Genomic DNA, 22,738 nt, shown 5'->3' on the forward strand with positions numbered 1-22,738 from the left:
TCCGTGTGGCACGAACAAAGACGCTGCGCTGGCTGCTGGATGTCATTTTGACCCGATATCTTTCAGCTGGCTACCTGACCGATGTTACGATGGGGAATTAGTCTCTGAGTTTCTTGCTTTGCGTCCATGGTCATGGTATCACGATAGAGAAGGGAAGCACGAGGCAGACAAAGGCGAGGTCTACAGAGGCGAGCTGGAAAGCTCTTCGTTACTTGGGATTATCATAAGACTCACTGCACATACATGTGGCGGAAACTACATCGCGTTATGGAACGTGGGTGGCCCGTCGACGGATATATAGGGACTTCAAACCATACACGTCATTGCCTGAAGCAGCTAGATAGGAAAGGCATCGATCCCGAGGCGTTGATTACAGGGATCCTCATGAAATGGCCAACATGCCCAGATTATTGATGAGGGTGTCTACCAGCGAAAATTCCCGCAATCGACTGGCTCAGGTACGGAAGGTTACTTCTGGTCTTCTCACGAGGCTAGATCGCGAATGCCAGGCGCCCAAGTCAAGGAGGCGGTCATACATGCATTTGGGAATTCAGGTGTCGAGTCATGGTCAATTTATTCTCGGTTCAGCCATATCGGCTCGCAATTTTTACGACTGAATTACACATTAATTCTCACATCACGATTGCAGTTCCGATTGCGTCTTCGACAAACCACACTTCTTGCAGAATCTCCTTCGCAGTCGGTCTGTCTCGAGGATCTAGCTTCATGATTTTTTGTAGGAATTGGTTGTCCTCCTTCGCTATTTCCCGCTCAGTGATACCATGGAATGGCTTGCGATTATCGCCCGGAACAGTGTCCATGGCATGAATTATCAGCTTGATCGCATCTTCGTCTGCAAATTCTGAGTATGTTGTTGAAAACGGCCCAAAAAATTGATGATGCTTCTTGAGGAATGGTAAACTCAAATTCGTCGTCATCAAACGCCACACCATCGTTGGAAGGATCAAACATGTGCCAATCATCGCCATAGATGAGGCTGACAATCTATGTTCATGGTCAGCCAATTCTGGATAACCCGAATCGTTAAGAGCTTACTAATGTGCCGAATGACCAAATATCAGTAAGAGTTCCCCACAGGAGTCCTAGTAGAAGTTGAGGACTTCTCCAGATCGGAGCGCCCACGGTGTAGCCTCCCTTTGCCCATTTTGGATCAACTGCTACAGTTCCTCCGCAGTCTCCGAGCTGGATGTTTGCAAATCTAGTCTCTTTCCCATGGTCAACTAGGACATTCTCCAGTTTGATATCTGCATCTAATCGAGCTTTTTCCGAAATTCAGGAGTACGTGTAGTGCTTCGAGTATTGTTTTCGCTATCCTCTTGATCTCTGATCGTGTGAGCCTTTTCGATTTGGAGTCTACCTGAAGATAGCTGTCAAGATATTTCAACACAAGAACTGGCGGGTCCGATTGCTCAAGTTCGTCAATAATTTGACGGAGCGAAGACGTTTGATTCTGAAACTGGCGCAGTACTTTTGCTTCATTCTGAAGTCGCCAATGACCACCCGCACTTTTTAAGATGATCCTCTGCTCCGCTGAGTCGCTGTTCAGATGCTGATCAGCGCGGATGTGCATAAGCACAATCAGTCCAAAACATTTTACTGGGCAAGAAAAACAAAACGATGAAGTTGCTTGGTTATCGTATATGTATCAGCTATGGCTTTCAGACTCTGTCCTACTCTCAAGACAGAAGACATGAGTGAGACGCAGCCTTTGATACTGTGTCTCGCTTTTGCTGTCGATCCATGTACAAGGGATCGATAACGAGAGTGCACGGAAGACAGATATATTGCCATTTCTCCGCACCGGCGTAGATCAGCCCGAGTGTCATTGATTAGACAGCGCAAAGCCCTTATGTTGTTTCCATATCTTATACAGGATCGGCTTGAAGTAGATGGGAATGTTTCCATACTCTATCGATACAACTATACCATTCTATCTACCGATTTAATCTGCGTTGGAGATCTCTGAAACTGAGGTACACGGTACAAGTAGCAAAGTCATTTCCGTCTTGGCGCGTCCCGCCCCACGCTAGCACTGGGCATATTTGGAGGCACGCGCCTGTGGCACAGGGGTTCGTCGACTAAGGTAAGGTACACTTTAAGATTGCTGAATCCTTCGAGACACGGACTACAGGACCACAATAGCAACAAGTTGGCGCGCCTTCTACCCAATGACTCAATATTCACAGGAATCCCTTCCATTGAGTATTTAACGGTCCAAGTTGGCGTCTCCGCTGTCGTATCTTGCGTTGGCACAACAGCATGGACCCTCGGTGTGACATATGACTTCATAGGCATGACGCCTCTTGATCTATGTCCGAAGGAATGTCTCTCGACTCTTTAATATCAGATATCGGAAGTCTTACATTGCTGAATCCAGCGGAGTATCTCTAGTTTTCGTTTGTACATCTTGCAAGCGTAACGCATCAGAACTCGATGACTGCGTTCATCTGCCTCCAATAAGGCAGAATCATCAAGCCGTATTCATGATTGAAACGACTACAATGTCAACAAGGAGCACAATCCTAGGATGACAGCCGCCATGGATATCAGTCCCATCGTGTCAATCTTGTTTGCATCCTGTTGTATTGTCAATATTGCTTCGAGAACATAGAGCACAACGGCCAAGTACTTACGGAGGTATCGTTCGAGGGTGTAGCTGAAGTCGCAGCGGTATTGGTGGCGCTCTCAACTGCGTTGCTGGCGGTAGCAGCGGAAGAGGCAGCCGAGGTAACAGCGGTTTTGGCAGCAGAGCTGGCGGAGGAGGCACCAAATGAGGCACCAGATGAGACACCAGAGGTACCAGTTGCGGTAGCAGAAGCCGTAGTCATGGCTGCCAACTTCTCCAAACCTGCGGTGACTGTGAGAGGTATCCAGAGTGAAGCAGCCTCTGCGCCAGAAAGGCTGGTCGTGGTTTCGATAGCGGTAGAGTAGTCTTCTACAGCCGCGATTATGGTGACATCGCAAGTGGCCGCAGTCGTTCCCTCGAGTTCGCACTGCTGTGTAATCTCGGCCGCGACACCCTCAGTGCTAGTCACGTAGACGACCTGAGCGGTAGATGGTCCTCCAGTCAGGACAGCCTGTATACCATGGGTTAGCGGCTTTCAACCAAGCGAGAGAGTATGAATCGGATGACGAACAGTGAAATCCGCAGGGCATGAAACTCCATCGGTGCATTCGATGCCGTACGTAACCGCATCATTATCACTACCGATCACTGAACCTCCATAGCCGTATTCGTTGCTTAATCCAAAAACACTTGTAGTAATCGTACTTTGGGCAGTTGCTGCTGAGGAGAGGGCGAAAATGGCCCCTAGTGTGGGGGCGAGTCTGAGCATCTTTTATTTGGCTTGGTTATCAAAGAAGTAGAGGAAAAATGTCCTTCGAGGTGTCTCTTGACTGTTTTGTGCGAGGAGCTGCCACAAAGGATGACAGAATGAAGTTATGGAGGTCGGGTCATGAACATGGGAGGGCCACCGATCTTTATATAGCCTGTCACAGCAGTGAGACATGAGGTTCCTGCCTTGCGGTAGTGGCTGTATGGGCATGGTCGACCTACACGACGAAGATCAATGCTTAAGCGAGTTTGGACCCCCTTTTGTTCGGCTATAAATCCATTGAGGTCTAGTACCGGACTAGTATGAAAGCCCGGTTCAATCTAATCTGAGCTTCATCACATTCCGAGTAAGGTCCAAGTACTAATAGTGTGGCGTCAGGGCCATAATGTTACTGTAAGATTAGTGTCGCCTGACACAGAGTACAGTAGGATAGATGGCTGCTGTCAATAACAACAATTGCCTAAAAACTGCGGATAGCGAGCTGCACAGTTTTGCTCATTGCTCTTGGCGGAAGTTGCCTTGTATCTTTCGTAAAGCACATGTCGCTAGATCTAAGTTGCTTAATAAAGGCGGCGAAAAGTCAGTTGGGTTTTCTCCATATCGTCGATCTCTAGCTGTGTCTCTGCATGACACTTTTGCCATGTGGAGTCAGGGTCTTCTCCCAATTGACCTTGACATAATTTTGTTGTATCCGGAATGACCTTAAACACTTTGACTCGATTCTGACTTACATCAAGTTGACCGTCCTTCACTTGCCATACCGTAGTTTCAACACTGCGATCTGAGGCAATGGCGGTGCAGCTTGCCGAAGGCAAGTCGAAGAGTTTCCCAAATCGAACATCCACTCTTCATAACTGATAGTGCTCAAGGCGCTTCTTTCAAAGCTGATCGAGGCAGACGATCACTTGTCAAAGCTTTACTTTGATTCTTGACCTTGGCATATGCGTTGTCGACTGGAGGCCTGGAAAGCACACATTAAAACGACATGATATCCGATGCGCAGCCACAACCAGATCACAAATGGAATGTGCGGTAGCGTTACGCAGTATGGGCACAAAGGATTGCGCTGCCAAGCGTGTTAGTATCTGAGAGGAAGAATCTGCTGAAACAGGCGCGATTGTGTCGCGAAAGATGTCGATATTGGGGACCACGGATAGAACTAGTAGAGAGCTGAGGGCTGTATGGAAGAGCTGGCAGGAATCTCCATAGGGCGTGACTAGTCCTTGACCTGTACGAGACGGATTATCTATCCCCATTGGCTGCGCCTAAGCCACAGCATCGTAAAGATAGAAATGATGGGCGGATATCTTTTCGAACGCAGCGGCCAGGCGACCAGGCATAGCGGGAGTGGTCCAAGCGCTAACATTTGACGGTAAGGCACCTACGCGCAGGCGCAGAATGAACCTGCTACTACTGAACCAAAATATACATGTTCATGACCATGATCTATTAAGACCTGATGAGAATCATGTACACTTAAGATATTACAGAAGATCTTTAATGGGGTAACAGCACCATGCTGTGGGATGCTCGGTGGTAGCTTATCGTTAGTTGCACACGTGCCGCAAGCCCGAACGGTTTGACTCACTTCGTATGCAGGTCCATCTCGGCGCCCAGTATTTCATGGCCCATATGCTTAATGGGGCTTCGAAGAAATCAGGCAACGAGCTGCGTAGGATTTCCGATCTGGGGAGATCTACATGGCAACATGGGTACCTCATTGCTAGAGTTCTATTTCTCAATCGCTCTTACGAGAAAGGTAAGGCACTTGCGAGTTCCTAGATGAGGTACAGGATGTTTCAATGCCTCGCCCTTGAACACGCTTTTGCTTCCTCATCGCTGCGCCTCTAATTCATCTTTCGGCGTCGTAGAAGCATCGGCCTGTTATATCGCCTCGTGTCACCCTTGGCAATTGGCTTTGGACAGCTTTCAAGCAAAGTTCACTCTGCGCTGTATATGTATCATTACTAGAGAAAAGTTCTCCTCCGCTGTGGCATTGTGCTGTAACAACTGAGCAGACTGCCCACTCACAGTCATAAGGTTGTGTGCGGTTGGACCGATTTATTTCAGGCTATTGCGCCAAGGGTAAACTATCGGCACTGATCCGTCGGCAACCTCATGCGAATGATCATCGAAACGTCCTTGTGAAACGGATGGCATCTGATGATGTTCATTTGGGAAGTACTATCAGGTGTAAAATGATTTCCTTAGGGCACTCTCACGCTTTTCTCGAGTGGCTAGAAAAATCTAAGGATCCCAGGCTACTCCTCGAGGTCATGTATACGCCGGTAGGCTCTCTTGAGTTGTTCCAGCGTCACAAATGTGATTGTTGTCGAAGGCGCTCTGCTGATCAGTGCTGGAGTCAAACCTCGGAACATCCACTTGAGCCCCTCAGTCTTGTAGGTGTGCGCGAGTAAGACAGATACACTGTGTAGGCTCTTGTGTGTCATAACGCGGGCCTTGAGAACGTCCAAAGGACTGCAGATAAAGGTGGACAGGAATCCAGCCAAGCAACTCGCAGTGATATGAGTCGGGATATCGTCGCCCATAGAAGTTCGCTTCATCAATTCGCGTTTGAGAACATCGTAACCAGCCAACTGGGTGGCAGTAGCCACAGCTGCTCGTCCTGCCCCGATCCACACGCCAGTCCATAAACTGCTCCAACCTTCGGTGCGGATCATCTTCACGATGCCATGGCCTATGTTGTTGTAATTGCGTCGCTGCTCGACTGGTAGTGACGGATCGTTTTGCATGCGTAAGCAGACAACATCGGCGAAATTACTTGTTATGCTGCCACATGAGCCCGATGCGGCAGCTATAATAGCCAAGGTTGCTGCCGCGGGTGCGTGTGTGGGAGTACTCGACATTTCCTTCGCTTTTTCGTACATGCCAAAGCGTACGCCAGAATAGAGCATTGTCCTCGTCAAGGAGGCGCTCAGCTGAATAGCACGTCAATCAGCGAATCTCACTACGGACACTCGCCGTGCTTGGCTCACCCCTTTCCACAGCCCGCGTGTACCCTCTGTCGACCATAAAGTGGTGAAAATATGGATCATGCCGGTTCGATGAGGACCTTGGTGATTATGGGTTTGTAGACGAAGCTGCCCAGGTTAATCAATTGTAAGAGTAGGTGATGTCCGTAGAGTTACCTACGCCGGCTTATATGATATCAGTTGTGTCCTTACACTCGTTAGATCAGTCATTTTTCAACTCACCAACACCTAGCGGTTGCGTACAGCAACATGACACGCAACTAGCCAAGCCTCCGTACCAGAATGGGTAAGGGATGACACCATGTAGGGAATGTATGGATTTGTCTTTGTTGGCCAGAACAGGACTCGTCTGTATTAGTAGCTTATCGATGATTGGAGGGGCAGCAACAGCGGTGCCGGTCCCACTTCCCAGGCCAGAATCCATGATGAGGAACATAGTGGTTGTAATGGAAGGATACAATCACAAAGGAATGCTTTGACAACAGATAGTGAGAAAGCCTGGGACCGGACAGACCTGAATTCCTCGGTTGTTGACCCTGGTGTTGATGGTCAATGTAAGGTATGTAAAGGGTATATATTTGACGGCTCGATGCCTCTCTCAGCTGCTACAGATACCATAAAGATGTTGACTAAGGCAAGGTATATTTGCTTGGCCTCTTCGGTAGCATCGACCTGAGCTGGGAAAGTGCGACGCTTGTTGTTGCTCCCTACTTCCCGAATGTTGATGGTCAGGGTCACCGACCTAGAGGCTCATTTGACATTACCACATTACTACCGCACAATGTGGTAACCACAACATGGCCTGTGAAGATACCTCAATGCGTGAGGCACCTTGTCAAGGAGAACACTGATGCTCCAATGCGTGATCTATCAGGGATTAGCACAATGTTCTGATTTCCACTGGGTAACGTGACATGCACACGTTTTATGAGTTATCCAAGTGATCTCCGACCGACAAGAGTGTAATACTCTTTTACATGTCTCCGAGCCATGAGAGAGCTGATCGCGGATGCGGCGTGTTATGCGACTGGAGAGCTTGCGCTGCCGCAGTGTGATTACCTCAGCAGGTACAATAATTACCTAGGTATGCTTCACTCTGATTGAAGAAGTGCGTTGCCGATAGTGGGCGGAGACGCGTCTTGGCACAACCAAATCCACTTCACACGACGCGTCTCTTACGCTGTTGGTCAGGTCTATTGCCTCGAACTTATAGAGCTGGTCACACCTTAACGCTCCTCTACACCAAGTCAGGAGCTTGATCTGTGTTGCGATACAACTTGGGAGTAAGTATCTAAGGGACAGTCGCGAAACAATTGTGAGGTCTTCACTCTAAGTGTCTACTGTGTCTCAAACACGGCAAAATCACGCTGCCTATTGTCTTGCACTCGCAGACTACATGCGTGACCTGCCTTTTTCTTACCAAGCATTTCGTCCCTTTTGACTCTGCAAAATGTCCACACCTCCCAGTACAGCGGCGGCTACGCCACCAAAGAGCGAAGCCATAATCGCCGACTTCAAACAGAAGATAAAGAGCACGCCGGCCTGGGTGACCTTCCCACAGTGCATTGATGATTCCCTGTTGCAGCAGTCAACTACCGGTTCTGCTAAAATGCTGGGTCTCAGAGCCACAAGACTGTGGTACAAGATTTCGAGACTTGCTACTCCCGAAACTGCGAACAAGGAGCTTTGGAAACTCACGGGTGGCAAACGCGCTGGGATACCGCACCTTGAAGGCTTGTTTGTCCAGTTGTCGACGGACCGGCCTCGGACCGCCGATGAAAAAAGGCAGCCGTCGGCCAAAGCTCTATCAACACCCATGTCGGGCCGCAAGATAGCAAAATTGAAATCTGAATTCATCAGCATCACTAACACTCTCCGGACTAAACGCAATACCGATGATGCTGGTCCCATGTCAAGCCCAGACGCTGGTAAGCGACGGCGTCTCGACGAGGTCCCAGCAGACGATTGCATTGTCGTGCAGCGATCTCTGACAGTGAGTCTAATACAATTTCATGAAGCCGAAGTCAATCGTGCTCATACTGACATCTGTGTTCCACCCTCCTCAAGACCAACAAAGTCCCTAGATCTTCCTTGGAGTCTTCTCTCGAGCGAACATCCGAGGACATGTGGGCAGATCTACATGCGAAACTCAAAGATGAATTGGAGGACGTTGCCGACGCTTACAGGCAAAGCAACTATGAGCTTACTAAAGCTGATGAAAATGTCGTCAGGTGCCAGCATGAGCTGCAAAGCTGTCAGGCGAAGCTAGAACTGCATGATCGAGACATCGCAGCATTCCAGGATCGTCTAGCGCAAGTTGTATCTAATGCCAATGGAAGATCTTAGTGCTCAATCGCCATCACATTAACAAGATTCCGAACACAAGGCCTTTCTTGAGTTCCAACAGGAATTTCTGCAACGACGGAGGTCATATGCGGCAAATCTGGTGGAGAAGCATGAGTCTATGAAAAAGTTGCGAGATGATGTTTCTGCGCGCAAGCTTCTTCATAGGATTCAACTTGTGGATGCCGAAAATCAGATGGAAGAATGCAAGGCCAAAATGGAAGAGCCCACGCGGAAAAAGCAAGCCAAGGAAACTTTCGTCAAGATGTTACTGACCCAAGCGCGGGAACTTGTGCCGTATCTGGCGTAGAGGAGTGCCAAGATCCCCCTTGAACTCGGTGTGACACTATCCGTATACAGCCATAATGCTGTGACATTTGGGTTTCTTTGGACGAAGCAGCGCGAGAACATGCTCAAAATGATACTACCTTGGTGTTGATGACTGAGCATTGCTATGGACTCACGGCTTCCATTCTCGAGAACAGCAAGGACCATTCGGCTCAGCCAATAAAGTCATTCTATGACTTCAGCAGCGACTTGTGACATGGACACTTGTTCGCTTAGATGCTCAGCATGTAGTCTGCATCACAGGAATGGCGTCTGATGCAAAACTCCGCTGTGTCAATCCGAGAGTGGCTGCCGTCTTTTATGCCGCAACCGACGGCAACTAAACTGCAACCAATGCTCATGCAAGACCCAAGAGGCATTAATTCCCCTGGCAGCCTATCATTTATCATACCCAGTGTTGGATCAGGATAATCGCAAATATGCAAAGGCATGGCTTAGGGGATCCCCCTCAAATCTCGTATCTGACTGCCTATCTGGCGCAACCGCTATCACAACTTTAATCACCGTCACAACGTCATCTACGCTCTCGTTGCCGGAACAAACTCACTCATTAAATCGATATGTGATACGGCTCGTCTGTAAGATCCTCTACTCGCAGTGAAAGGCCCTTGCCAGCCAACATAGTCGAACTTCGATGGGACACAACAACAAGGTTCTGCCGAGCGACCATGTCGACCAAGACAGACCCATCAGCAAGTATGAAGCTATAAGGACCGATAAGGGCGTCATCTATGAGAACACTACGTAGATGTATTATTCTAGACCTACTGCATATACACCGGCCATACGAAGTTGGCATGGTCCAATGGGCCGCCAATCCGAACCACTTCAGAAAGTATATGGGTCAAGCCGGACCTCCATCTGAAACCACGAGAAACCACGTGAGAGCCATTGTGTATCTTGTTACTGGACATATTGAGTAGTAGAATCTTGAAGAATCTTGATGTTACAAGATTACAGTGCTAATCAGCTCAGCAAAGGGGAATAGATCGATCAGTATTCCTCGCTCATCGTATGGTTGACACGCTATACATTTGCTAGCTACAGCATTGACATTGTCATGGATCAATTTGTTTATACCGTAACACTATTTGTATCGCAGGCGCCCGTACCCACAAGATCTTGCAGGAATGCTTCTCAGCCGCCAGATCACTCCTTAGACAATGTCTTTAAAGACCCTGGGGTGCAAAGCTCGTATCGGCCCGTGCGATGATGGTACTCGAACCACCTTAGCATGGTCATACGTTACACATAGCAACTGGACGCGAGAATCGATACAAAGACTAGAGAGAAATTCCATGGCAACCATAGTCATTCAAGCTTTATGAGGTTCGGTGCCCCCTGCTCACAGCCGTCCCGATAGCCCTGAAACTCCTCCTCAGTCCATTAACAAGGAGTTGGAAAGAGATCCAGGTCATGAGCAGCTGAGTTGCCTGAAGACACTAGACACTGTCACGTCGCAGCCTAATGACTGGGTTGCTTAGATGTCTGTTGGTTCTACAATATCGTATGCAGACCATTAGCGTGCATACTCAAAGACCAAGTACCTATCTATTGAACGATGAAGGCATGATACAAGCTGTGGCAGATCGCGTGGACCTGTAGATGACGAGTGATAATTGAGCCTTCAGAAGCTTTCTCTACCAGTCGTTGAGCTGGCGGACATAAAACAGTCAGTGTAGGTCCCAGCACGTTTGCTGTCCAACGTCATTTTCAGCCACGATACATGCAGGTTCGTGCATATCAGGAAGTGGCAAGATAGTGCCTGCGTTGACCCAGGAGTCGTTCGCGGAATTGTACCCCGAGTCTATAAATTACTTGCATTGAACGGATATCAGTACACCGCAAGAAGCATCGAAGTGTGCTCTGATTACAATGATCGCAGGTTTAAGCTGTTTTCGTCGCGCATGCCAAGACTTGTAAGGCGTTCCGAAAAGCACCTGTACTGCACGCCTCTATGCGACTTCAGAAAACGTTGACTTGTGGGTTGCATCCATCTCGTCGATGTACTGCCCATCAACGGCGGCAGTGACGGCTCATTATCTGCATCAGGTTTCACGGACCCGCCAAATATCGCACGTTGAGTTCAACTCCAGTGAATCGTCCGACGAGATGTTTCATCGCGTCGGCTTCCCCGCACTAGTTTCCCACGCTGTTGTCGCAGTGTCAAGGTGGTTGCTTGTGGACGACGACGGTGTTGCCAAGAATAACCACAGAATATGTTTGATCCAGTCCGACCACACCTGTTGATGCGTGTGGATCTCTATACGATTGGTCCCATGAACATGGCCGTCATTTCGGCCAGTCAGTCTGCGTTCCGAAAGAGTATGCTTAGGGTAAGTCTAACAAGGCAAATGTGTCTTGGATGTGCTATCCCGCCCTGAACAAGTCCGGCCGACTGGATTGTGCACATCTTCTTCAAAGGTTACGAGTAGTGTAGCTGGATACAGTATCCAGAGAAGCGGACCTGCTTCCAAATCGAGCGCATGCTCAACGCGCCCCACATGTCCGAGGAAAGTTGGATGGTGCATCGCATGAAACAGTAGTGCATCAATGATACTCAACACGAGTCGGACTGCACCTGTTGCGCGCTTGACACTACCGATCGGACTTCAACATCAATATTAGCCTCATGGCAGTTATGGAATGCTATTTATTGTCACCAGCTACGCTCACCTCGACTAGGATGCTTGCAGAAAGCCTTTGTCCAGGTCCCCGAAAGTTGATAGTGGTTGTGTCTTCGTCCAGATATTCCCCTACTTGAATGATCTGTTTGTTTCGTACTGCGGGTCTAAATCCACTCGAAGTCAAGGTAGATTTCATGCTATGATGGAGTGCGAACAACTTTCGGAAGCCTCGGGACGTCCAATTGACACCCACAACCTCTCTCATGTCAGCCTTTGGCAGAAAGCAGTGTCTTCGAATCCTGACAAGGTAGCCTTGATATCTCATGATCAGTCACCCAGTAGCTTTGGATGGATCCGGGGCGCTGGTCCTTGCAGGACGCATGTGGAGTGGACCTTTGCAGACCTGGATAGAGCTTCTCGACGCTTGGCCACCACTTTGAACCGACTCGCGCCCGTTGGTAGAAGGCCAATTGCGACATTCGTCAATAATCAAGCGGAGTGGGCTCTCTTCTTCTGGGCTGCAGCCTATCTGCACGTGCCATTGATGCCCATCAATCCCAAGTGTGCTGGTCGCAGTGAAGAAGTTTCACACATGCTTGCGTTGATGAAGCCAGGTGTAGTGGTCGCAGCCTCCGCTGACCTCGCATGTCAGTTGGAGCTCAACGTTTCTTCTACCATATTGGACGATATCCCCACAAAGCTCCTGTTATGCGCAACAGATGGCATCGCTTCCTCAGAATGGAACCAGCTTTCTCATATCATGACTGGCGAACTGACTCCAGCTGATACACCACTGTTGCCCGATCCCGATGCTCACGCTCTGATCCTCTTTACAAGCGGCACGACCTCCCTTCCAAAACCTTGTGCGCATACTAGTGCCCAAGTCGCCAACGCAGCTTTGGCTTATACTGAGGCGCGCGGTATCACAGATGCCCATCGTCTGGTCCATCATCTACCTGGATTCCATGCATATGGAATTACCTGGGGTCTTGTGTTCTGGTTTTCAGGCGGCTCTATCGTCTATCCGTCTGCCGCTTTCGAAGCTCAGGCCAGCCTGGACTGCATACAGAGATACAAGTGCACTCATACAAGTCTGGTGCCGACAACCGCACAGGCAATCTTGGCGCATTCTGCCCTCGCCAACACGGATCTGAGTAGCCTGGTAAGCATTGATGTCAGTGGAGCCGGTGTGCTTCCCAGCCTTGTCAAGTCGTGCGAAGAAGCACTGAAGATTCCTGCTTATACAAGCTATGGTATGACCGAGAGCCCCGGCACCATAATCTGGCCGGATGGTGGAGGCTCCGTTCTTCGCGATGGAGATGTCCTAGCAGGCTTTCCCAGCCGAGGCGTTACTGCCAAAGTTTGCGAACCCGGCACACGAGTTGCCGTCCCAAGGGGACATGCTGGCGAACTTCATTGCACTGGAATTCAGGTAATCTCAGGCTATCTCGACGCTGAAGTCTCTTCATCCGCGTTCTATGTGGATGAGGATGATCGCTCATGGGTCGTATCTGGTGATCAAGCTATCATGACTGAGGATGGGGCGCTCTGTATAGTGGGAAGATACAAGGACCTTATTATCCGAGGCGGAGAGAATATATCGCCTGCCAGTATTGAAGATTTGCTGTGCAAGGTGGAAGGTGTACAGATGGTAAGTGTTGCGCTGGCCACTGGAGTCATCCTTGCTCACGATGATCATAGGCCCAAGTTGTGGGTGTACCCGACGACATGGCTGGAGAAGTTCCTATTGCAATCATTCAAGTTCTACAAGGATACCATATCGCAGCAAGTGAACTGAAAAGATTGACTACGCAGCACCTCGGGCCCGCATTCGCGCCCAAATTAGTCCTCAATCTCCAAGATGATCTTGGTCTTGAGACATACCCGATGACAGCGTCTGGAAAGGTCAGGAAGGTCGAACTTAGACAACTTGTCCGCAAATACCTTTCTGAGCGGGATGGACCCAACTTGCATGACGATGCACCGACCGTGGATATACTAATAGCAATTTGGAACGAGATAAGCGGCGCTAGCGGACTACAACCAGGCACGAACATTCAGTCATTCGCAGACTCCTTGATGATGATGCAGTTGTCAAGGATGGTCAAGTGTGCGCTCGAGAAAGATATCACCGTCGAGCATTTCAAGAAGTGTGACACTATCCTGGACCAAGCTAATCTTATTGACCAGCGTCCAAAGCGCAAGACACAAGTCGACAGGGCGAGCAGAATCGGCCCGCCGACGATAGATGATATTGCGTATTTGCAAGGCGATTCGAGCACCTTTCAACAGACTCGGCGCAGTGTCAGCTCGGCTTTATCAATCATGAACTTGTCATGGTCTGACGTTGAGGATGTCATGCCACTTCCTGATTGGGAGGCTATTTTCGTCAATCGTAGCAGACCGCAATCTTGGAACCTACGATGGACTTGCCATGCACCTGTCGATGCGCGGAAACTCGAGGCTGCTGTACGATCCACAATGGCTGTGCACCCAACACTAAGATCTATCGCAGTACTCTCTAACGAGGACACACCACTTCTTGTCTCTATCCGCCCTTCTGAACAGTGGATGAAGAATTCTATCACAACTGGCTGGAGTGTCTCAGATAAAGATGAGTTGAAGGATCTACTGTTAGGACATCCGGTACAGGACTGCGCTTCTTTTCCCGGGCCGCTCTTCAGAGTTCATATCGCAACAATAGAAAGCGATGGCACGGCAGGACTTGTAATTGTGGCTTCTCATGCGGTCATGGATGCGAGTATGACCAAGCTGTGGCTTGACGACATTAATGCCGCTCTGCATGGTAATGGCACCCCTGGTCCACACGCGTTGTATAAAGACTACGCTGCGGCCTACCACTCTCATAGGTTTGGAAGCGAGGCCATGAAGGGCGTTGCATACTGGGCCGAAAAGCTTCAAGGAGTATCTTCGATCCCCGAGAGCGAATATTGGCCACCGCAAAGAGCACCGGAGTGGTTCAAAGGGTGCGACTACGGATGGACGCACTGGGATGGCAGCGAAACATCCGAAAGTATGCGCTCGCGTTCGCAGCTGGAAAAGAACAAAGCGCAGAATGGTATTCGAAGGCTGGCTAGAGTCCAAGACATTGCTCACCTCAAGTCTGATCATAATGTTCCGGTGTTTATGCTGATGAAAGCGGCCATCGCACTTTTGAATGTCAAGCAAACGGGAGGCAGAGAAGCAATGTTTGGTACCATCAATGCAGCTCGCACCTGGCCGTTCAGTTCGGATTATTCCGCCACTGAGCAAGAAAAGTTCTCTGGCAATCCCCTCGATATATCCGGCTGTACTATTGAATATCTCCTAGACCGTGTACACGTCGAGACGCAAACCATGGTACTGAAATTCATGCAAAAGGTCACGGCAGAGGAAGAAACGAACAGCGCTCATGCACATGCGCCTTTCTTCGACATAGTCGAAAGGCTGCGTCACTCGATCTCCGCAAATGACGCTCGAACAGTGGAACAACGCAACTCAGATGCCGAGTCTCTACTTCCGCTTATCAGACGACAGAGTTTCAACTGGCTGCCCACGAGTCCCAATGCACAGCGTGATCCTAACGGTCTAGCGATGCTTGACATGGTGACACGCATGGACAACGGATTGACTATCACGGGATTTCTAGCAGACGATAAGCGATCGGTGGCCTTGGATTTCAGATGGGACGCAGAGCATCTAACGATGACAGAAGCTGAGGAGGCCATCGACACTCTCGCAAAGCTCATTGAAGAGATGGGCAAAGAAGAGAACTGGATGAGATCACTGAAGGATATCATTTGAGCGGGATCAACCTCTGCTGCTTGTACACAACATGTCGGGTCGGTAGATCTGAGGCTGTCTGGTTTTGATCAGGCATTCGGAATTCCGTTATTGTTTGGTATCAGTACATGTAAGACGTCGAAACGTAATTAATTTACTGTGAGAGACGTTTTGCGGGTTCTGTCTATCTTTCCTGCTATTGCGACAGACAAAGTCGGCATCGAACCCTCCTACTTGCGAAAGGACAAGACTAGCGGACGTAAAGAAAGATCTACTGTACACAACCTCCTTGCAGGGATCATATCCAGCTTTCGGACATGCGCACGAGAACGCCATATCGACATGCATATGCACAAGCATGCAGGGATCCGAGATTGGGCAAACGACAATCATCGTAGTGATAGACCAACCATATCTGCCAAGAGTATGAGGGCAGTCGGCGGTGTGGCGCAACGTGTAAAGATCGATAACCAGACGTGCCTCTTCTCAGCCGTGACCGGTTATTAGTCGACCTTACTTTTGATACATCCGATTGACAGGGTTTGTATGCAGCCCAATAGCATCACTGATCCAAACCCCTTGCTTCATCGAAAGCGATCATCAGCCTCAACACCTGGAGGACGCACAACACGAAGATCTCTTTCTGTCTCCCAAGGATAAGCGCAGCTGAACACAGCAAAGTACATGCACAACCAGTGACTGTCGCACTCCTTTCACCGCATGCAGTCAATCCTGATCCTTCCCGATGAAAGACCCCTGCATAAACGACTACTGCACTGCCGCGCTGCTGCATAAACCGTTGTCACAGCTGTGCCCTGTCACTGCGTCGCCTACTGTGCTAGCATTAGACGAAAGATTATCTCAGGTATAAAGAAAGCGCGAACGTTTTCTGGAGGTTCAAGAGAGTGCGCAAGGGCAGGTCACATGCTGCAACCTCCGCTTTCATTGCTTTGGCACCCGGGGACTTCGTGGCCCGTTCGTGAGCGGAGGAATGAAGTTCTTGATTCTAGTGCAAGTGTCGAAATGATGTGACGCTTCTGCAGTCGGCTGCATATGCTATGCACACGGACGGGGAGCTTGCTTTGTGATGCGTCACGGGGATGGAGTGCGACTCAACGCGTTTCTTTCCTTGTATTCTTCCCGCCTCGACATTAGCATGTCTGCAGCGCTCGGTTATACCTGACTTTCGAATTGGCGTCAACGTACTAGACAGTCCTGGCGCTCAATGTCGCAGTATAGCAGGCCACGCACGCGCTCTTGTGTGGAATCTTCGTCATCTCATTCAGGCAGGTCTTGCCTTTCGGAGGCACAGGACAATTCATTGGTGCTGATGCGATGATGAGAGGATCAGAATTGCCAACTTCATATTCATGTCATCGATCGGCCTAGCTTCTGGCCCTTGTGAGAAAGACCCGGTGCATGTTCTGCTGGGGCAGGTTGTCAGGATCTGGTTCTTCGTTGGACTAGGCAGTCAATTGGTCTTGTTCAGGTCACGTAGACGAACAAAGATAGGAAGAGGAAAGTATGCTCATGGCCATCCCCATGAATTGACCTTATTATACTGCATCCTATCTATAGCCCGTAATGATAGTGACCAAACTCCACACTCCATAGCCATCTTCTTTTTTTTTGTTGGTCTCTCTTTCCGTCTGCTGTAGTAGTCCGATGTCTGTCCTTTGCCCCCCGTTTCCGACCCGAGACCATATAGCACCGTTAGTCCGCCAGATACCACGATTCCATAGCCTAGATCCGTCCTCTGATCACTCTGATTCTCTTCTTGTGACAAGATGCCTGCTTTTCCAACTGCCATTTTCCCTCTGTAGTCCGCTTGCCCCGTAAGATAGACAGTCCATAGGACCTGTGAACTCCTCTCAAGGTTCGAATTCAACCAACTTTATGTCCCCTATCGTACGCCAATGGCGGATGCACATCACTGGCAGCCAAAGGAAGAAGCAGAATTGACGTCCCCACCAAGGTAAACCTGCATCTTAGGGTAAGCGCAAAGCGGTCTCGTGGCGTTCCCGACCGGAGAAGTAGCAGGTAGGGTTTCGGGTGCACTGTCGTTCTCGACCCAGTCGACCAGGGCACCGAGGATATCATCTGGATAAGCACCGATACCGCCGCCGCAATGCTGAACACCGGGAGAAGTAAAGAGTCGGAAGAAAGAGTCGACATCAGAGTCGAGAGCAGCAACGTTCTCGTAGTAGTTGAAGGTACCGTTCGTGAAAATCAGCTGATCCGAGAGGCCGTGCCAGCTAATCATCTTGCCACCGCGAGCCTTGAACTCGGATAGGTCTGGGTCGTCGGTACCGATGAGGGACTTGAATCTCTGGTCGGAGCGATGGAAGGCTTTAGCGTAATCCTGATAGCTCATCGAGGAGAAGTCGTATTCGCCATCTTCCATAAGGTAAAGAGCGATCCAATCTTGGGAGGTGTCAAAAGCCGCACCATAGCAGTCGGTGTTGTTCTCTGAGCAGTCAGTTCCCGCAAGACTGTTCAATGGAGCAGCCATAGTCAAGCCAAACCAAAGGTCCTCGTCGGTTTCCATATCTCTGGCGCCCTGCCAAATCTTCTGAACAATTTCGACCGTCTTGGGATTAATGGTTGAGTCTGTTCCATTGCATGAGTATGGCTTTCCAGCAGCGCCGGAGACATCGTAAGGGCATGTGTAAGGGCTGGAGATGACGCCGTCTCTGACGCCGTCCAGTTCATCACACTCGTCCATGAGAAAGTCATTCACCGCAGCGAATTCGCACGAAGGGGGCCAGTATCCAACCTGAGTCATGACAAGTTGGGGCCAGAACTCGGCGGGAATGAACTTGTGCCAGTTGATAGCAGGAGCCATCGCGAGAATACCATCGTAATCCGTCGGATACCGCTGAGCATGCATGAGGCCTTGTCTGCCACCTGTAGAGCAGCCAGCCCAGTACGAATACTTAGGAGCTTCACCATAATACGCTGCAGTGACGAGCTTGCCAAACTGTGTCATGTCGTCGAGGCCTGTAGCAGCAAATGTGTCGAGAGCGTATAGATTGACATTGCCAGGACTGACCAATGCCCAATCAGTCACTGGACCGCTGAGCCCGCCGTCAGTGTTTGCAGCTGCGTAACCAAGATTTACAGCAGGTGCAAGAACACTGGCACCAAGTCCCATGACCCAACCGCCGCCACCGGTACCTTGGAAACGTCCATTCCATTTGTCGGGGGTGGGGAGCCAAACGGAGACATGGATGTTGTCGCCTTTGCCTGGGTGTTCATAGGTAATAGTGACATTGCAGAACTCGAGATTGGTCAGGTTACCTGCCTGGACCTGACCATTGATCTGAGTCGTGATGTCAAATCCAGTGACAGTTTCAGCAGTCACATCGAGAATGTTGGTGCCAATGACATTGGGTTTGCCAATCGTGGCACTGTCACATCCATTAGAGATGGGCGCCGCGATCGCAAAGCCGAGCAGCAAGCCTGCGGCAGTGACTAGTTGGCGTCGGAAGGTCATATTGGATGGAAGCAATGATTTGGCTGTATCAAGAATGATTTGATAGCCTAGGTTGGAACGAATGCGTAAAGTGCTTGATTGCTGATGATTCTTCTATCTGCACGGCGAGGAACATCCTCTTTATACTTGATTCTGTTGCCTATTCGACTCAACGCAACTGGTGATATCCATTGCGGACTTCCGCCGACGCGATTGCGATCGAAGATGGTGGTTAGGTAGACTTGCCTCCGGTACGCGATTGTTCACGATTCAGCGTGTGCGAGCGGTAATTGCGGCCTTGGTCAAAAACCATGAAGCTTCCAGTAGAGTTGTTGATGTTAAGTTAAAGTTCTGGTTTGAATGGACATGGGCGGTAATTGCGGCCTTGGATGAGAGACAGCAAGTGTGAGCTTGAGAAGTTGAACTGGAGGTCTTGAGCATCCTGGGGTAATCATGTACAGAAAGGAAGCGAGACTCTTATTGCGGGTACGAACCCGCTCCACATATTGTATAGTGAGCCAGAGATCGGGACGATCAGAAATTCCCAGGCCATAGCCAATGGATTTTTCGTTCTTCCTGTTTGATATTCGAACTCAAGCTTGGATGGGTAGCACTTACGGAGACAATCTGACGAATATCATCTATCTCTTTCAAACTCAAAATACCTTTTCTATCTTGCTTGTAGCAATGATCAACATTCTCTCTCTTGTCCCTTCTGACGGGTATCGTAGATTGGTTACGATGGACCGACAGCGATCGACGAGATTCATCGTGACTACGAGCCGCTCCGCTGCGTTGTCAGAATGTTTTGAAGGTTCTTCGAACGATCATCGATGCAAAGCAGTTCGATTTAGCATGCACTACAGTAAGAAAACTGCACGGCCGAAATCGAAATTTGGCAAGTATTGTCCCGACAGACGACTTGAGCAGACGACGGATACCATTGAGGTATGTGGCTTAAATCCTGTTAAGCGAGAGATCGATGATGATCACCGCTAAGGTGGAAATCTCATACTGGTAAGGCGCCCGGATACATCGCTCTGCCAATGGTAGATCGCCCTTCGAAAGTAAAGTCGTATGCAATCGAGGTCGTGAACCACAATGGTGTGATGCTGGGGAGATACTAGTGGGTAGAGATGGACAAACCAAAATACTAGGCGACCCGTGTATTCCGCTGGGGCAATGTGCCAGCTGATCCTGCGAAGGAGCCACTGCCATGGAACGTATAGTATCTCTACTTTTGGAGCAGCAAGCTAGACAACAGTTCAAATAAGATCCTTTGTAGATGGATCCGCATCGACAGTAACGGGAAGGACGGGAACTAGTGAAGGGGATGGAGATGTGATCCCCAGCTTCCGCTCCGCTCCCACTACCCTTTGGGGGAGGTGGGCCAGTGCACAAAATTGGCACCAGTTCGCCATGCTCCTGCTTGTTCTAGATTTTCGCCAAGTTATAAGTGTGGATAGAGGCGCAACACATGCTGGTAGCGCCTTATATTCCGCCGGTGAGGTGCATTGATAACCTCTTAGGGTCAAAGTGTGAACGCCGAGAGAAGCTCCCTTACAGATAGATGCAATATCGGAGTCTTCTCAAATAGCGACGCAGCATCCATGCGCAGCTGCAAGTACAGTCACCGTGAAACGGACGATGCAAGCAATAGCTGCACGGTCTGCTGTCACGGTGAACAATTACAGTACATCCGCCAGAGCAACATCGGTAGCGGATGACAAGGCTGCGCTGACAAGGGGGGCGGAGGGAACCAAGCAAGGAGCGAATCAAAAGTTCACAGTCATACTTGTAAATTCAAAGTCAAGAGACATAAGGCGGTTGCTGCGGCTTTGCTTTACTTTCCATCCTGTCGCGAAAGGAAGAAAGCCTTTCGGTGGCTGTCGTGGTGGCTGTCGTGGTGGCTGTAGGATTGGTCGCGAGCGTCCACTTTCTGAAATCCTACGTGAAGCGACGCCTTGTGTCGAATATAAATCCTCCTGCCGGATGGAGGTATTGGTTACCTCGAGTGTGCTCACGCTGTAGTTGCCAGCGCAACTAATGTTTTCTTGCTTCGATGTCGAGAATTTGTGGAAGGATCACGCTAGATCCACCGACACGTGGGGGGTTTGGCTATACACTAGCGTGATACCTCGAGAAGCCAAGGTACATGGGACCCTTTGATATCGGCAGTGGTTCACTTGGGAGATGGGCTCATCCAGGTTGCTCTTGAAACGGTAATCAATCCAATACTTGATTATCTTGGCCTAGGAGAGATCAGAGATCCAATCGCTTGGGATGCGACGGGCGACGTCCGTTTATCGTTCCCACGTGCTACTGTCGTGGTTTAGAGAGTACAGCACCACGCTTGAAGGATACACGATGAGAGCGACCCTCTTACTGGCGCTCGGATCAATAGTGATATGATCTATACCAATCAGAATATATAGGAATCACTCTCTCTTCCTTCTTCTACCGCTCCGTCAAGCGCAGTCTTATCCGCTTCTTGCTAGCCTCGCCTTCATGACTGCTTGCATGTCCTTGTTGTCTGAATAGACAGGCTTAGACTTGCCCTCCAAAAGTCCAACCGTGTAGTCCTCGAGACTTCTGAATTTGAATTCAGGGTAGAGTTCTTTTGCGTCCAGATAGCCCAAGTACTTTGCGTTTTGTGGAGTATTGTCGGCGCGCGCCCCCCACGAAATCTTGTACTGGACGCCTACCTTATCGACCATAGCCACCAGATCGGTCGGGTCTTTTTCGAGAGCCTTGTTGAGCTCGTTGAGCTGTTTGTATAGGGTCTCGGCAGGAATGTACTCTCGAGTGAGCGTTTCTCCAGAAAGCCGCTGCACCATCTCGTAAACCTGGTTTGGAGTGAAGATTTCATTGTGCGCGAAGACGTATTTGTTTAGTGTACGGTCGTCGGCGATGATTGCAGCGACGTAACGTCCAATGTCGAGAAGGTCGGTGAGAGCACCGTGGGTCTCTCCATCGCCAACAAGGATGTTGAATAAGTCTTGGCTGCCGGAGAAGTAGTCGGTCTTTCCACTAGGGACTCGAGGGATGGTGAGCTGATACCACCATCCCACGTCGATGATGGTGTAGGGGACCTTGATGACTTTGATGTGGTTGTAGACTTCTTCTTTCTTTTCGTTCTGTTAGTGCACTGTCCATGACACAGTCAGAAGTCCGAGAAGAGAGATAAAGACATACCGCATCCCTCAACATCATAACCCCACCAGCAGGCACGATGGGCATGAATGCACACGGCACGAACCTCTTCACGCCAGCCTCGAGAGCCGCATCAGCCAATGGCATCTGACTTTGCAACTCCATTGCACTTATTGCGGAGATCACGACATCAGTCCCTTTCAGTGCCCGGACAAGGTCTTCTTTAGGGCCGCTCAGATCGGTAGGAATGATATCGATCCCACGGGATTTGAGAGCCTGATTGGCGGGTTTGGATATAGATTGAGGACGCAAGAGGGCGGCTATAGACTTTTGTGTGAGCTACTGTTTAGTGAACCTCTGAGTGTGATTCAAATATGCATTCATGAATAGGTCTTAGAAGGGGATACAATGGGAAAAGACGTACGAAGTTGCCATGCTCGACCAGGCCATTGACTATAGACGAGCCTGTCTCACCTGCTGCGCCTAGGACAGCGACGCGGATAGTGGGAGACATAATGCACGATATTCACTTGAGGTCTGAAACAAGACGAGTGAGGGACGCCGATGATGAACTATCGGTCTCGCTAACCACACGACCTTGGTTGATATATAAGTAAAACGGACACGCAGATCATCTACCTTTTGTTTTGGATTCACACT

General features: G+C 49.7%; 7 protein-coding genes across 8 annotated transcripts; 2 read left to right on the forward strand and 5 right to left on the reverse strand.

Annotated features, from left to right (window-relative positions):
* Nucleotides 1-2,517: 2,517 nt before the first annotated feature.
* AAFC00_004412 (uncharacterized protein) lies at nt 2,518-3,356 on the reverse strand (the record flags this gene model as incomplete). Its single annotated transcript, XM_069344051.1, has 3 exons — nt 2,518-2,598; nt 2,655-3,098; nt 3,159-3,356. The coding sequence occupies 3 exons, from the start codon at nt 3,354-3,356 to the stop codon at nt 2,518-2,520; spliced, it is 723 nt and encodes a 240-aa protein (XP_069204318.1).
* A 2,261-nt stretch (nt 3,357-5,617) lies between these two features.
* Nucleotides 5,618-6,412, reverse strand: AAFC00_004413 (uncharacterized protein; the record flags this gene model as incomplete). Its single annotated transcript, XM_069344052.1, has 2 exons — nt 5,618-6,295; nt 6,353-6,412. The coding sequence occupies 2 exons, from the start codon at nt 6,410-6,412 to the stop codon at nt 5,618-5,620; spliced, it is 738 nt and encodes a 245-aa protein (XP_069204319.1).
* Nucleotides 6,413-6,470: 58 nt separating this feature from the next.
* AAFC00_004414 (uncharacterized protein) lies at nt 6,471-6,773 on the reverse strand (the record flags this gene model as incomplete). Its single annotated transcript, XM_069344053.1, has 2 exons — nt 6,471-6,514; nt 6,572-6,773. 2 exons carry the CDS (start codon nt 6,771-6,773, stop codon nt 6,471-6,473), a joined length of 246 nt encoding a protein of 81 aa, XP_069204320.1.
* A 1,026-nt stretch (nt 6,774-7,799) lies between these two features.
* Nucleotides 7,800-8,695, forward strand: AAFC00_004415 (uncharacterized protein; the record flags this gene model as incomplete). Its single annotated transcript, XM_069344054.1, has 2 exons — nt 7,800-8,342; nt 8,417-8,695. 2 exons carry the CDS (start codon nt 7,800-7,802, stop codon nt 8,693-8,695), a joined length of 822 nt encoding a protein of 273 aa, XP_069204321.1.
* Nucleotides 8,696-11,869: 3,174 nt separating this feature from the next.
* On the forward strand, nt 11,870-15,471 carry AAFC00_004416 (uncharacterized protein; the record flags this gene model as incomplete). Its single annotated transcript, XM_069344056.1, has 2 exons — nt 11,870-13,318; nt 13,369-15,471. The coding sequence occupies 2 exons, from the start codon at nt 11,870-11,872 to the stop codon at nt 15,469-15,471; spliced, it is 3,552 nt and encodes a 1,183-aa protein (XP_069204322.1).
* Nucleotides 15,472-17,380: 1,909 nt separating this feature from the next.
* On the reverse strand, nt 17,381-18,946 carry AAFC00_004417 (uncharacterized protein; the record flags this gene model as incomplete). Its single annotated transcript, XM_069344057.1, has 1 exon — nt 17,381-18,946. The coding sequence occupies one exon, from the start codon at nt 18,944-18,946 to the stop codon at nt 17,381-17,383; it is 1,566 nt and encodes a 521-aa protein (XP_069204323.1).
* Nucleotides 18,947-21,405: 2,459 nt separating this feature from the next.
* On the reverse strand, nt 21,406-22,592 carry AAFC00_004418 (uncharacterized protein; the record flags this gene model as incomplete). 2 transcript variants are annotated; one of them, XM_069344058.1, is made up of 3 exons in its annotated part: nt 21,406-22,053; nt 22,121-22,405; nt 22,503-22,592. In XM_069344058.1, 3 exons carry the CDS (start codon nt 22,590-22,592, stop codon nt 21,406-21,408), a joined length of 1,023 nt encoding a protein of 340 aa, XP_069204324.1. The 2 variants fall into 2 exon arrangements, with proteins under 2 accessions (XP_069204324.1, XP_069204325.1); XM_069348514.1 differs by lacking the exon at nt 22,503-22,592 and having other exon boundaries at nt 22,121-22,243.
* Nucleotides 22,593-22,738: the final 146 nt, after the last annotated feature.

Source organism: Neodothiora populina, assembly GCF_041146345.1.
Source record: "Neodothiora populina strain CPC 39397 chromosome Unknown canker_contig_23, whole genome shotgun sequence".
Lineage (NCBI taxonomy): Eukaryota > Fungi > Ascomycota > Dothideomycetes > Dothideales > Dothioraceae > Neodothiora > Neodothiora populina.